We start from the raw sequence: 16282 nt of genomic DNA on the forward strand, positions 1-16282 counted from the left end.
GGACAGCAAGGAGGTCAAATCAGTCAATTCTTAAAGAAATTAATTCAGACTGTTCATTGGAAGGACAAATACTGAAGCTGAAGCTTAAATCCTTGGCCACATAATGACAAGATGGTGCTCATTAGAAAAGACACCGGTGTTGGGAACGATTGAAGACAAAAGGAGAAGCATATGGCAGAGCTCGAGTTGGATAGATAGTGTCATGGAAGCAATGGCTATGAGTTTGGACAGACTTTGGCAGATGGAGGACAGAAGGACCTGGTATACTGTGGTCCATGGGGTTATGAAGTGTTGGATATGACTGAACGACTGAACAACAAGAAGAAATAGAAGCAATAACTATGCTTTCTTTTGAAAGTATTATTTTTTTAGAGAAATAACCTCCTAACATTCAGTTACTAAGTCCTGTCAGTTTTACCTTCATAACATCTCTTGCATTTGTCCCGTCTTCTCTAGTCTCTCCACCACCCCCCTAATACAGTGACTTATTACTATCCATCTGGACAAATTGCAATAGCTTCCTCCCTGGGATCATACTGTGGCTAGACTAATCTTCCTGACACCTACATCTAGGCCATCATTTCTCTGTTCATAAATATTCAGTGCCTTTCTATTTATTGTCTATCAGGTAAAGTCTTGACAGTTTAGGTCCCATACAATCTGGCACCTCTTTTCTCCCCTCAACAAATATTTTATTGAAGGTTTTTGTTTTTTATTTTTCTTTTAATGCTGTTGTCACTTCCCCTTTATTATCCCTCCCTTACAGCTCTTTATTGAAACATAAAGCAAAACTAACTTACGTGTTGTCAGTGTCTGAAAATGTATACTCCATTTTGTACCTGTAGTCTACCACCTACCAAGGCTAACCCCCTCTATTTGTTCAAGTGATTCCACCCCATTTATTGTCTTCTAACAAATTGTCTCCTTGATCATCCTCATACTTTCATTTATTTTCAATCTCTCCCTCTTTATTGGCTCATTTCCTGTTGCTTACAAACGTGCCCATATACCATCCTTAAAAAAAAAAATCCCTCACTTGCTCTCTCGAGCCCTGCTAACTTCCTATATTTTTTCTGCCCTTTGTAGCTAAACTCTATGAAATGGGCTGTCTATAATAGGTGCCTCCACTTTGTCTCCTTTAACTCTCTTCTTATCCCCTTACGATCCTTCCAAGGAATAGTCTGAATTAATTTTTGACCTCTTTATTCCACTAACACTATTCTCCAAAATTACTAATGACCTCTTATGTGCCAAATCCAGTCTTTAAGATTTTATCTTATGGTAGAGTTGACCTTTATTTGTTGGAAGGGAGGAGGAAGTTGCAAAACAATTTTGATTATAAGTTTTTGACTTTTTCATCTTAAGTTGCAAATGGTAGATGATAATTAGAGTGATAATGAATTCATTACCATTTTAAACTGACATTATAACTAACAGTTTCTCAGAGGAATGTGTTACCTCAAGTTATAAAAGTGGGATGAGCTGAGACACACCCTATAAACTGTGGTTGAAAGATATTAACAATCCGAGAGACTTACATTATTTTTGCTGTTGATAAGGCCCAGAGTGTTGATTAAACTCTAAATAGCCTCACCTTTCTGAATTGCAGTACAAATAGAAAAATAACATTAAAATTCTTGGCTATTTCATTATATAGAAATGTTTGTGGACAGTATGTTATTTATATTAAATAGAAGCAAATTTTGTGTAACGAATAAGGCCCAATTTGACATTGGATTCTTTTTTTTTTCTGAATGCAGTTGATAATATTGGTGATCATTTTATTCAACTCACAGTTATAAGTGAGGAAAAGTGTTCCAAGTACTAATCTGATGACTTTTTCTTGATTAATATCAGAGTAGTTCTTTTAAAAACAATTTCCTACCTCTTAATGTTGTGTTTGCTGATTTCTTGTAGTCATGGAGTATGGGAATAGGAGTTAGAATTTTTCGAACACAATGTTTATGCAAAAGCCTTTCAATTTTATGTAATTTAAATTATCCATTTTATTGTCCATTTTATCTTCTTTGATAACCTTTATCCCTCTTGGAGGAATTAGCTCCTTCTATTCTTCTATTCTCTGATTTCTTAATGATATGGTCTTTTAAATTTAGGTAACATTAATTTGAAGCTTATTCATCAAAAACGTCAAAAAACTATTCGTTATGTTTGCTTTTTGGCATTGTTGGTTCAGTGATCAACTTTTCTATTTTTTAACCAGCATCAAATTTTTTTTATTGTTACTACTTCATAGTACAGTATACTTTGAGATCTGATACTGCTGGGATCCCTTTCATTCCTAGCTTTTTTTTTTTTTTTGGCAAAGCAGTTGGGGTTAAGTGACTTCCCAGGGTCACACAACTAGTAAGCATTCCTAGCTTCCCCCCCCCCCCCCCATTATTTGCCTTGCGGTTCTTGACTCTTTTTTTTTGGATGTTGTAATGTAGTCTCACAAAGAAGCATTCACCTGTAGGCAGGATGTCACTAGAGTCTGTCTGTCCATGATGTCCTTAGTCTGCCTCTTTCAGTGTTACCTCTACCATATTTCCATGTTCATCCCTGTCTTTTTGTGTATATTTGGAAAGAAGTCTTTTACTGGTCTTTCTCTTGTCACTCTGTTGCTGTTGCTGTCCATACCTGATGCATTTATTTACTGATGCATTTATTTACTGATGCATTTCTGTTGTTTGAGGTGTTCTAAAAATGTTTTGAACTCTTTATTATTGAATAGCCATCTTATGTCCTATCAGGTTAAGTTTGAACCAGGATAGGTCACCCTGGGCTTCATCCTGAGCTCTGTTGCTCTTTGGGGCACTATTTCATTCCCTCCTCCTTTTGCATTGATCAGATGTCTTTTTCTTTGTATTTGAAGGTCTTTCTCCTGATGACTTGCAGAACTTGTTGTTTTTTAATTGAATTGTTAAATTTAATAGCTATGTGTCTTGGAGTTGCAGCCTCGTATATTTTCCTGGAGGAAATGTGTGAGTCTTTCAGTTGGAATTTCATTTTCTACATTCAGAAGTTCTGGGCATCATTATGGTGTTAACATTTTTTGTTCTGTCATCTTCTTCTGGGAGACCTATGATTCTCAAGTTTTCTGTATGCAGTCTGTCTTTGAGATCCATTTGCATAGTGAGCATATTTTCTTTTAATGTTCTTGTTTTTTTGCTTCCCTTATTCTAGGTTGTCCTTCATTTCTATGTATTTTTATTCCCAATCTATTGCTCTCTATTTTGTTTCTTTGGTGAGGCTTGACATTGTAGATTCAAGTTTTTCTGTTCTGTTCATTATTTTTGCTGTGCAGGACAAATTCTGCTTTGGTAATTCTCATTTAAACTACTCAGGAACAACATGTTATGGTTCCGTGTTCTCCAATTTTATAGGATCCTTTATCTCTTCAAGTGTTGGATCATTTTTCTTTATTTTGTAGTATTTATTCATAGATGTCTGAATTCATTACTAGATCTGGAGGCCATATTTCCTTCTGTTGTTACTGTCTTTCCTGTTGATTTATCTGTTTATGTTCAAGGTCTGAGGTTTCTCCCCCCGCATTGGGAATTTCAATCCCCCTTATTTTCCTTATCACTTGCTTCTTGACTCCCTGTCCTCTGATTGTAGTTTCCTTGGGGACTGGCTCTCATAGCATCTCAGCCTCCTCCCACACATGGCAGTTCATGACTCACCAGTCTAAATCTTTACCCCAGCTGATTTTTGGGTGGTGGGACCTGGCCCCAGCTGGATGCTGCACTTTCTTCACGCTTGATGGAGTGCATATCAGCCCTTTCCCAACTCTCCATCCTCCCCTTCCCATGCTCTCTTATCCTGTTCAGGTGACCTATCCCACTCCTGTTCTTCCGTTCTCTGGCCTCACACCAGTAGTTCAGAACCTGTTGTCCCTGGCACTGCCATTCAGAGCTTTGTAGCTCTGCTGCTTCTGGGTTGCCACCCCTGGAAAGCTTTTGTACTTCAAGGGCTGTGACTAACCTGGTTGTTAAAGCCTGAGCAAACTTCTGCATTCTGGGGTGAGTTCTCCATGGCACTGGAGGAGGGGAAACTGAGGCATAAGAGTCTACTAAGGTCTGCTAATGTAGCCTTGCTGCTGGTGGCATAGGAGATCGGGTCAGTAAACAGTTTGTGTGTGTGTGTATGTGTGTGTTGTTTTTAACATTCCTTTGGATTCTGGGTGTGATAGATCTTGGAGACAGCTTAAATGGCTTTATCTTTGGCATCTAATTTCTATTTTGGAGAGGTTTGAGAGGTTATGGGGATTGGAGAAAATGTCTGGTCTGCTAGCTTGTTGCTTGTGTGCCCTGGAAGCCCCTGTCCATCCTTTTAATGCCATTATCCTTCTGTTGGTGTTACATGGCTAAAGGTCATGGGACAGTCTCTGAAGGATTCAAAATGAGTATCACCCAGAGGGCAATGAATAATGTGTGATTGATAAGAGTAGGTTGTAACACATCGTAAACAGGGAGATCTAGAGGAAAGAATTTTGTCAAAATCATAAGATTCAAAAAGAAGATTGGTGAAAATGTGATGATAGGAAGGGAAAACTAATGTATCTTTTGGTATCTTTCTGATGTCAAAAGAAAGTGAGAAAAATCCCCAGCATGTTGGTTAAACTGCCTGTAGCAAATTACTAGGGGGACATAGATAAGAATTATGGAAGTTTGCATGGGTTAACCCTAACCCTAATTATTACTACCTAAGTACTTCAAATGATTTCTGATTTCTTGATTGTGAAGAGTACCTTCACTGACACATACTTAAATCTGTCTATGCCTTCTTTGTTTGTCATTTTGTAATTTGCTATGGCTGAAAAAAATCCATCAGAATTTGTATTCTGAGGAGGTATTAGAGCAGGGAATTCATTTAAGTATTATGATAATTGTATTTACGTGGAAGAGGTAATGGAATGTAGGGTAGAAAGAGCAGAGGAATGCCAGAGGCATAGCATACTTGGATGCCAGCAAGGCATTTGACAAGATCTCTCATAATATCCTAGGGAATAAGATAAAGAAATGTAGGTTAGCTAAGAGGACAGGTAGATAGATTTGGAAATGATTAAATGATTATACCCAAAGAACAGTGAATAATGGTTAGAAATGAACCTGAAGATCAATGATTAATAGAGATCTTTAGTGTGATGCCCCAGGCGTCTTTCCTTGACTTTGTTCTGTTTAATGTCATTATCAATACATTTGATACAGTTTAAATAGATAAACTTAAAGCTTTACATTTGGATTCAAAAAATAAATTTCACAGCTGCAGGATTGAGGAGGCATAGTTAGACAGCAGTGAAAAAGATCTGGGGGTTTTAGTGGATTGCATATGATTCAGTATGCCTCAGCAGGAAGATATGATGGTGAAACAAGATAATTGGATTTTTTTTGGGAGACCTGTGATTTTAGTGGGAAGAGGTCAGACATTTGATGGATTGACGTGTGGATGAGGGATTAGATTTATTTTGTGTAGCTCAAGGTGGCCCAATTGGCACTAATGGGAGGAAGAGGCAAGGAGCCAAAATTTCTCTTCTATGTAAAAGTGGAAGGGATTGCCTTATAATGTAATCAACACTGGATCTGAGGTCAACTAGATAACCACTTATAAGAGTGAATTTCTGCTTAATTGGTGGTTAGATTGAACAGGGTGGTTAGATAGAACTGAGACCAAAATACATACATGCTAAATTTTTTGGGAAAGGCACTAGTAGCTGGGAGGATCAGGAAAGGCCTCTCATAGAAGTTCATTCTTGAACTAATACTTGAAGGAAAGATTATAAGAAATGGAGGTGAAGAGGCATGGCCTTTTAGCCATGAGACACAGCAAGGAGATGTAATATTGTGTGTGAGGAACATCTAGAAAGAGAGTTTAACTTGACTGGGGAGTATGTAAAAGGTACTTGTGCAGTAAAGCTGGAAAGGTAAGTGGAAACCAGGCTTCAAAGGACTTTAAATGCCAAACAAAGGCGTTTTTATTTGACCAAAAGGATATAGTTGGAGGTCATTGAGTAGTGGTCAGACTTGTGCTTTAGGGAAATCACCTTGATAGCTGTGAGGGTGGATTGGGGTGGGGGAGAGACTTCTGAGGTGGGGAGGCCAATTAGAAGGCTACTGCAATATTTCAGGCAGGAAGTAACAAAGGCCAGAAGTAGGGTAGTGGCAGTGTGAGGAGAAGGGGATAGCTGGGAGAGACATTGCAGAGGTAGACTTGAAAAGACTGAGCCACTGATTGGATATGTTTTATGACCTGGGGTAAGACCTCTAATTTGTCTGAGCACCAGTTTCCTCTTCTGTAAACTAGGTAGGTCAGAATACATGGCCTACATGCTCTCTCAGGTGTAACAAATCTTGTCTTTATTTCAAGGAGATCTTGTAGTACAGTAGGAGTCTGAAGACCTGGATTCAAATCACTTCTCTGACAGTTACCACACGTGTGACAGTGGGCAAAACATGGGAACTTGCCGGGCTCTGTTATCTTCATGTGCAAAACTATGGAGTTGGACTAGATGACCGCCATGGTCTCTTCTACCTGTCTTTGATGTTTCTAGGCATAGTAGCAGTCAAAGCAGTTATGTAAAAATCCACATGGGTGTTGAATGCTTTTTGATGATCGCAATGACATATTACATCAGGAATTGTCCCAGGCAGTGGAAATATGCTAGCATGTGTTTATCTTCAGTTGTTGAAAGTGTGTAGTATGTGGTTACTCAGAAACAGCTGTGGGTTGGTGTCTTGGGCTATCATACATCCGTGATAAAGATCAGTACATCTAGGGTCCTTATTTAAAATGTTCCATTTAATCGATTTTTAGCCTGTGGTGTTTGATTATGTCTGTACATCTCCCTCCTTTTCATCCCTAGTCTCCGAAAGGTACTGTGTTAGTCAGGGCTGTAGCTTTGGTTTTTCGTCCAATTATTACCTTTCAAATGAAAACACTTTCAGTTTTCTTTTTCCAGTTTGACTCTCAGTTACTGCTATGATTTCCAATTGTTTGGCAGTCTTTTTTAAAGTAATTAGTATGTTAGTCAATCTGAAATTGTTATGATAGTGTCATTCTTACCAGTGTCATCAAGTAGTCTTATATTTTCGTTACTCATGCGTATTGTTAAATATTTAAACTGCAGTTTAAAACTTTCTAATGCATTTTGGTACTTGAAATTTTAAAAAGTAAATACAAGACCTTAAATTGGTTTTGACATTGCAGGAGTTAGTAAGTTAGCAAATTTAGTCAAGGCAAACTCATACCTTTGGATTTATTAAGAAGAAAAATTGAAGAACCATAGTTTTACTTTTTCATGGTCTGCCTTACCTAGAAATTGTTACTTTGTGTTCAGGAAGTATATTTCTATTCCATGGAAAAAATAAGTTTGTGTGTTATTGAAAATAGTGTTATGGGTTGCACTGTTGACCGTTATATTTCCTGGCTTCATTCAAAACCTACTTGTTAAACCAGCTAAATATAACATAGTACTAACAACTGCTATTTGCTTACTAAAGTCACTGAAATGTCTTTAAAATGTTTTGAGCTTATCAGAGAAAGGACAGGTTAATAAAACAGATGCATTAGTGACCCTGTCTGACAACTGATGGCACGGTTCTGTACAGCAGCCTGCTAACTCTCTACTGAGAGTAGGGTGGTAGGTTTCCTTATAAGTCTTCTGGAGTTATTTGGGCCACTGTATGGAACCATTACTTATAAACTGTTTAGTTTTGCTGACTCTGATAGGCATGACAGGAAGCCTAATTGTCAGTAGAGGGAGAATTGTAGGGTATGAATATTGAAGGAAACTCAGTACAAGGGTAGCCTTGTGGGCTACTCTTGTTCATTCCTATGAGGGGAGCCATGCTTAAAGTGGCTGGTTTTTTTGTTTTTTTGCTTCTGCATTATCAGATTTCCATCTGTATTTGTCTGTTGTAGCTTGAGACAATTGGATGGCAGCTTAACCTTCAAATGGCTCAGTCTAATCAAGCGAAGCTGAAATCTCCTCAAGCTGTGTTAGAACTTGGAGTGAGCAATGAAGATTCAAAGGTAAGAAACTGTTTCCAGGTGCGCTGAGTGTACTTTGTTCCTTCAGGTCCATACTATAGTTAGAGCTTTGTGGATTATATTGAAAAGTTAAAAGCAGATAGTTTAAAACTGAAGGACATGTATTGATAACAAATTAGCATGTCATTATTTACATAAAATAGGGTTTGGAGTCATACATAAAAGAAATTTGGTACTTTTTGGTATTTCTTTGAAAGGTTATTTTATTTTGTAGATGGCTTTTTGAATGGAAAATTTCTCATTAAATTCTATAATAGGAAGAAATTATGGAAAAGGTCATAGATTGATTTTTATGTTTAAATGTTAGCAGGAGATTTTTTGTTTTAAAATTGTTTTAGTCTGTACACATGCCAAGGAATGAGTATCATTCATCATAAACAAATATATAGTCAGTGATTAGAATATGGCAATGATCTGAATTGTCTTTTAAGATCCTGTGGATTTTAAAATATTTTCTGTTCTTTGCAAGATCCAGCACATAGCATGGTGTCTGGTACATAGTAAGTGCTTAATAAATGTTTATTGACTTACTGAAAAAATAAAAGTTTGGATTTCACTTCAAATATATTGAGCTCCACACTGTTACCTTTTAATAGAAGTTTGACATGATAAAAGAACATCAGACGATTTTTAGATGTGACACTCGTGCAAAGTGCCAAAGAAATATTAATTAACAGTTTATAAATTATCACTGAAAAGTTTCATAAGGTAATGATGTAAGCTACTTAGATCAAGCCACATCACCCAGAGGAAATCAGGGTAGGTGGGGTAGGGGATAAAGGTAGGACATGAGGGGTGAGGACATGAGGACAGAGACAGGTAAAGTGACTGTAGAATAGCTCTGAGTTTAACATTATCTAATGTAGTCAATAAGCATTTATTAAATCCATACTACATGCTAGGCATTGTGCTAAGTGCTAGGAATATCAAGAAAGGCAAAAAAATATGATTCCTGGTCTTAAGGACAGTCACCAAATTTTCATGGGAGGGAGAAGAGAACATTTAAAATGGTGTGTACATATAAGTTAAATACAGAGTAGATGGAAGATAATCTTAAAGGGAAGGAGCAAGTGGTGGTGTGGGGGAGGGGAAAGGGAAGCAGGAATGACTTGCAGAAGGTGGACTTTGAGCTCAAACTTGAAGGATGTCAGAGAAGACAGTAGGCAGAAGTGAGGAGGGATTTAGGGCTGAAGATACTTATCTGGGAATCATCCATATAGAGATGATAATTGTGTCTGCACCGAGTGGGAAATGATGAGATCTCCAAACAAGATAATATAGGAGAAAAAGAGAAGAGGTCTTAGGACAGACATTTGGGGGAAATGTGTGCCCTGGATGAAGAACCAGTGAAAGAGACTGAGAAAGGATGGTTAGACAAGAAGGAAGGAAGGTAGGAAGAGAGAACCAAGGGGAGCAGTATCATGAGAACCTGGAGAGGACAGAGTATCCAGAAGAAGAGGGTGATCAATAGTGTCAAATGCTGCAGAGAGGTCAACTAGGGTGAGGATTTAGAAAAGGCCTTTAGATTTGACAGTGATCATTTATGACTTTGGAGAGAGCAGTTTTAGGCAAATGATGAAATCAGAAGCTGGATTGCAGAGGGTTCATCTTGTGGGGCCAGCTATACTCACCTCTTAGCCTCACTTGATCCTCTTCCCCCAAAAGAGTCTTTTCTTGATTGTGCTTTTAGGCATCTATAATACATAGGTTTTGTTTTAAGTGGAATGGCTGTTTTTGTCTAAGTTGTGTCTAAAGTAGGGGCCATTGAGTGAACTCAAAAGGAAGTCCATCAAAGGGAGAGAGTGGGAGGATAGGTCAGATCCCATCCTTTCTGTAATATCTTATTTTAGGGCTTCTCTCCAACGCAACCAACTACACCAGTCTCTTCATCTATTATTGCTTAACATTTCTCTACTCTGCCCCTTCTCAATGCTGGCTCCCTGTGGCTATACCAGGCTTTGGTATCCTTCATGATGGTTATCATCTAACTGACACCCAGGTATCTTAGCAATTATGCAGGCAAAATTCTCTGCCTCGCAGATCAGGCCTGGCTGTGGCAGATGCCCCTTGGCAGGGGGATTCTGTGCTTCAGGGTAGTGGTCAGTGAATAAGACCATCCTCTCCAGCCTTTTCATTTTTGGCAAGAAAGAGTGAGTTGCTCAGGATACGTAGGCATAGATGTATTATGATCTTCATTGTAGATCTCATTACATTATCTTTCTCTCCAAACCTACCTCCTTTTATTGAACTTCACCATTTCTGTCAAAATCACCACAATCCTTCCACCAGTCACTTAGCTTTGCAGTCTTAGTGTCATTCTTGACTCCTCGCTCCCCTTCATTCCCCACATCTAATCAATTGTAAAATCTTGTCTTTTTTATCTCCATAAAATCTCTGGCATCTGACCTCTTCTCGTTCCTCATTTAGCTGCTACCACTCTAATTCAGGCCCTCACCAGCTTTCATTTGGACCATTGCAACGAGTCTTCTAATTAGTCTCCTTGCTTCAAAACTCTCCCCTCTCTAAGTTATCCTCTACACTGCTGCCAAAGTAATTTTCCTAAAGTGCAGGTCTGACCATGTCACAATTCTACTCATTAAATTCCAGTGTCTTCTTACTAATTTGAGAATCAAATATTATTCACTTTCATTTAAAATTTTTACTTTTTATTTGTTTTATATTATTATTAGTACAATAGTACATGTATCTGTAGTACCCCCCTGGGCTACCCTCTTCCCAGCACACATTTTTGCTTGAAGGTTGGGTCCCTAGATGGCAGATCCCCTATATATAGAAAGATACTTTGTGGATCCATACTCCTAAAAGTATATCTTACAAGCCCCTACTAATGAGTTTATTTTTTTTATTTTTTTATTTTTTTAGGCATTTGGGGTTAAGTGACTTGCCCAGGGTCACACAGCTAGTAAGTATTATGTATCTGAGGCCGGATTTGAACTCTGGTCCTCCTGATTCCAGGTCCAGTGCTCTATCCACTATGCCACCTAGCTGCCCCTGAGTTTATTTTCAATAAACAGTAGACACATTTAGCTTAAAACAAAGACATTTAATTAGATGGCATAGTAAGAAGGGTATTTATGAAATATTCCCCTCCATACATTTAGAAGGCTCACTCTCTCATAAATGTACACAGTACCAATGGGAAAAAGATTGGGTCTTCCAGTGGGTACATACTTAGAGTATAGTGCTAGTGAGGCATATGTGTAGGATGCATATATAGCTAAGAGAACCGTGTCTCAAGTATTATCGGGCTTTTATGTCCTTTTTCTTCTTGTTGAGTCCCTATGCTCCTTCCCCTGCCAGAGCCTTTGCTGGGTGTGTCACTCAGCTGGGCTCCTTGGGTTTGTTCCTTCCCATAGTTCCATTCTCAGTTGCTGGGGCTAGTTCTTTTTTTTTTTTTTTTTTTGTTAAACTCATAGTCAGCTCTCTTCTCTGCTGCTGTAGGTCACACTCTTGAAGCTACTTCCTATCAGGAATGCAGATCCTCTGTGTGTCTCCAGTTTGTTGTAGCTCAACTGTTCCTTGAATGCTCTTGAACTGTGTTCTGCTGGTCATGGTTTCCTATTATAGTTCCACTCTTTTACCAGTGGGACACAGGGAGGAGAGAAAATCCTCTTCTACCCGGATGCCCTCTGTTAGAGGCCCAGGGTCACACTGCATGATGCTGTTCTCTACCTCAGACTCTTGACCTACCTAAGGACTGGCAGGCTTGTCTTTTAAAGAACCTGGGGTTTGTTTAGTTTTAACATAGCCAAACCCAAACTCCCTTCCAGTTAAATCGGATAACTTTCCCTGTACTTACAAGGGTATGGCAGGGCATAGATAGGTATTTGAACTTTGTTAGAAAATCCCCTTTCCTTGCTTATCTTCCTCTTTCTCTGATTACATCAATTCATCCTGTATGTATGGGGGAAACTAAATTTCCCCTCCCTCATGCAAATATAGTTTAAAAATCAATAAATATATAGATATTAGGGTTTTATGCTCAAAACATTGGGGTGTGTAATCAACAAAGTTAAGAGACCACTGGTTTAATGTACACATTTTTTTATTTGATGCATTCAGAAATCTTAGTTGTCTTGAGAATCAGAGTATAGAAATCTAATAACAAAACACTTAAGAAATAAGAATGACTTGAATAATTGAAAGGTTATTCACTTGTTCATGGTTGGATTGCACCAATATAATAAAAATGGTGATAGTGCCTAAGTTAATAAATAAATTTTGTCCTATACCAGTCAGACTGTCAAGGAGCTACTTTATAAATAGGGATAGGGACTGGACCTGTGACTTCATTGGTATAGGGAGTTTTGGAGTCAGGAAAATCTTCATGTGATGTAGGTTGGCAACTTCACTGTAACTTATATTCTTAGAGGATTGCCTAAAGCATGAGAGATTAAGTGAATTTCCCAAGGTCACACATCCAGACTGTCAGAGGATAGACTTGAATCTAAGTCTTTGATTCTGGCTGTCCATTCACTATGCCATGTTATTTTTATATAGAACTAGAAAAAATAATTACAAAATTCATTTGGAGGAACACAAGGTCTCGAATCTTAAGGGAAACAATGAAAAAAATAATGGGAAAAAAGGGAAAATGGGAGAATAGTACTTCCAGACCTTAAATTATACTATAAAGCAGTTAATCACTAAAACTCTTTATTACTGATTGAAAAATAGAGAAAAGTAGATCAGTGGAAGAGATCAGATAAGGAAGAATCAGAAACAGTTTTTCTTAATTGTTCAGTTTTCAATAAACCTGGGAACATAAATTATTTGGGGAGTAATTTCCTTTGATAAAAACTGCTGGGAAAAGTGGAATGCAGTTTGGCAGAAGTTAGGTTTAGATCAACATCTTAAACCATATGCCATAATAAGCTCAAAGTGGTTGTGTGATCTGAATATTCAAGTTCACATAGTAAAAAATTTAGAACAGAACCAGAGCAGATGCCTTTCACAACTTTAGCAAGGGATGGCAATTCTTAACTAGATAAGAAGCAGGCAATCACAAAAGACGACATAGTTAATTTCAGTTACGTGAAATAGCAAAAGCTTTTGCACAAACATTCAATGTAGCTGGAATGAGAAGGGAAACTACTGATGGGGGAGGAGGCATCTCTGTAGAAAGCATCTCTCATAGAGGTCTGATAGTCCAGATACATATGGAACAAACACAATTATGTATGACCAAGAGTCATTTTCCACTGGGCAAATAAGAGGATATAAACAAATGATTCTCTACAGAATTGCAAACTATTAAAGACTATTTGCTCCTTTATTTTTATTAATGACAATAATAATAAATCTTTTATCAATAATGAGAGAAATTCAAATCAAAATTACTTTTCACTTTCTCCTATGACAAAATTTGGGAATAGTCGCTGTTGGAGAGGTTGTGGAAAGACAGGTACACTAATACACTATTGGTGAAGTTGTATATCAGCCCAACCAATGATTAAAACGTTCATACTCTGATTCAGAGAACCCTCTGCTGGACATTTACCACAGAGGTCAAAGAGGGAAAGATCTCCCGTGTACAAAAGTAATTGTAGCAACTCTTTGTTGTAGCAGAACGTTGGAAACAAAGTAGGTGGCCATTATTTAAATTGTGGCATGTGAATTTACACATGAATATTATTGCACTGTAATAAATGATGAATATGGAGAATTCAGAAATACATGGGAAGATTTATACAAACAATTGAAGAGGGAAGTAAGCAGAACCGGAAAAACCACATACATCTGACTACAACGATGTAGATGGAAAGAACAATAGACTGAACATTGTGTGATTATAACGACCAGCCTTGTCTGCAAAGAAGAGATGAACAAAAAACTATCAATAAAAATTAAAAATTTAAAAAATGTCAGCATATGTTTTTGTATGGATTATATTTTTTTTTTTAAATTTTGAGTTGATTTCAAAGATTTTGGTTAAGTTTGTAATTTTCAGAGCTGGAACAGTGCTTTCATATGCAGTTAATCAAACCAGTTGTTCAGAAGGCAGGTTGCCAGCAGGACAATGTTAAAGGTACCTACTTTTCATCTTCCATGGAGGCTTAACCTGAAAATCAGTTTCTTCCTGCACATTTCTTTTCTGGTAGCTGCAAAATGCTGCCCCAAAGCTTGCCATTTCATCTCTATAAGCAGTTTCTGGATCAGTCCCTTGTTGCTTTTATTCTCTCATCACAGCAGTCACCTACTCCCAAGGTAGAAGGTCTATAAGGAAAGAAAAAAAAATCACACAGAATGGTTTTAGGTACTGCTCAGTGGACAGCCTAATAGAATCCATGCTTTTCTGCATGGTGCTTACTCGACCTATGACTATTGTGGAATTCTGTTTTCTTTAGTTTTGCCTCACCTGGCATCTCGAAGATAACCTTTCTACAGCTTTTGATATCATAGACCACTGGCTTATACTTCAATACTTTAGTAGCTCTCTGATTTCATCAGTGTGGGGATTCTTTTGATCAGTGAAGATGGCAACTGATCCATGCTTTCTTATTTTGTGTGATTTTTGAACATATTTTTCCTTCAAGGTACCTGGAGGACTTACACCCAGTATACTGGAGGCCTTCCCCTAACGTCTTTTTTCCATTTTGTGGCTGTCAGTGAAGCACTGGGGTTGTCTAGCTTTTCTTGCCACATGATTATGTTTGGTATTCCCTAAGTGGTTCTCAAAGTGTGATCTGGGCACCTCTGGACATCCCCAAGATCCTTTCAGGGGGTCTATGAGGTCAAAAATATTTTCATGATAATACTTGGCTATTTTAATTTCTAATAGGGTTAAGTATGGATCGATATAACACAATTAACAGGAGCTCTTTGAAGGGAGTCCTCGATAATTTTTAAGAGTACAAAGGGTTCTAGAGGCCAGAATGTTTGAGAACCCCTGACATAAGCCACTTCTTGTGTAGAGGTCAGCTTTGGAAAAATCCTACAGCTTTTGTGTGCCCAGCATGTGTCTCTGAGGCACTCACCACTGATTCTTCATAGGCTGTTGAGTTTCAGTATTTGAAATCATATGGTATCCTCGGGAGAACATATGTGTTAAAAAGAGAGACCTTTGTGCCAGGGAGCAGGTTGGACTTGTTAAAATCACTACACAGTTTCCTAACAGCAATCCATCAACTTTTTCACAAAAATTTTTTTTGCTCTTTCTGACAAGGAAATCCCTTGACACATCTAAAATGCTATGTAGCAAGAATAGGGATAAATAAGGCTACAGGAACCCTAAAAATTTGTACTGCGAAGCAAAAAAAGATAAATGTAGAATGCAAAATTGTTTCCACCTTGGGTTGGAGATTGCTTAAAACAAGATATTTAGAGAATTTCTTTTAACTGAAGATATGTTTTTGTGGCTTTTCCTCAGTATAAAAATAAACTTTAAAATAGTATTGTCAGTTTTGTTGAAGGGTGGAACAACATACATTATGAAAGTAAATATTTTGACGGTTTTTGCAGTATTATTTGATGATGGATTGTATATATGTCGTCCAAGAACCAACCTACCTCAGTTCAGAGAGGTTGTCAGCAGGTTATGGAGCCGATTATGGAAGCTCTTGAAGACCATCCAGGTTAGAGGTAGCAATCACTGTGGGTCAAAAGGAGTTCCCATGCTGATGAAATTTTAGTATTGTGAGGGGAATTTGAATTTCTGACCTGAAAAGCTTCCTGTGCTCACAGAAGTTTTTCATTCTTCCCCTTTTCCCCTTCCAATTGCTAGCATTCTTCCTCCAAACTACTTTGTGTATATTTGTATTTATTAACTTTGTATTTATGCTGTACATGTTTTTATATGTATTCTTGGCTCCCCCATTAGAATGTAAGCTCCTTCAAACGAACAGTTATTTCATTGTGGCATAATGGATAGATCTTGGACCTGGAGTCAGGAGATCCTGAGTTCAGATCCTGTCCCAGATATTTGCTAGCTGTGTGACCCTGGGCAAATCACTTGATTACTGGTTGCCTCAGTTTTCCCATTTGTAAAGTGGAGATAATAATAGCACCAACTCCCCAGGGGTATTATTTGGATAAAATGAAATTATGTGTAAAGTGTTTTGCAAACCTTAAAACACTATGTAAATGCTAGCACCCAGCACTAAGCATGACATATAGTAGATGCTAAATAAGTAGTTGGTGGTTAATTGATTCTTCCACTTCTAACATTCTCATAGGAATAGTGTTGTATTACCTTTGGTAGTCTTAACTGCTG

The 16282-nt window shown here is 37.9% G+C and overlaps 1 protein-coding gene across 1 annotated transcript in view; it reads left to right on the top strand.

Annotated features, from left to right (window-relative positions):
* Positions 1–16282, top strand: part of COMMD10 (COMM domain containing 10) — a 202544-nt gene that overhangs the window by 28648 nt on the left and 157614 nt on the right. Inside the window, exon 5 of the mRNA XM_027874902.1 lies at positions 7921–8031. Within this exon, the coding sequence (XP_027730703.1) occupies positions 7921–8031 (111 nt within the window). The remainder of the gene's footprint in view (positions 1–7920; positions 8032–16282) is intronic.

This window comes from Vombatus ursinus, unplaced genomic scaffold, assembly GCF_900497805.2.
Source record: "Vombatus ursinus unplaced genomic scaffold, bare-nosed wombat genome assembly UNPS02014807.1, whole genome shotgun sequence".
Taxonomy (NCBI): Eukaryota; Metazoa; Chordata; class Mammalia; order Diprotodontia; family Vombatidae; genus Vombatus; species Vombatus ursinus.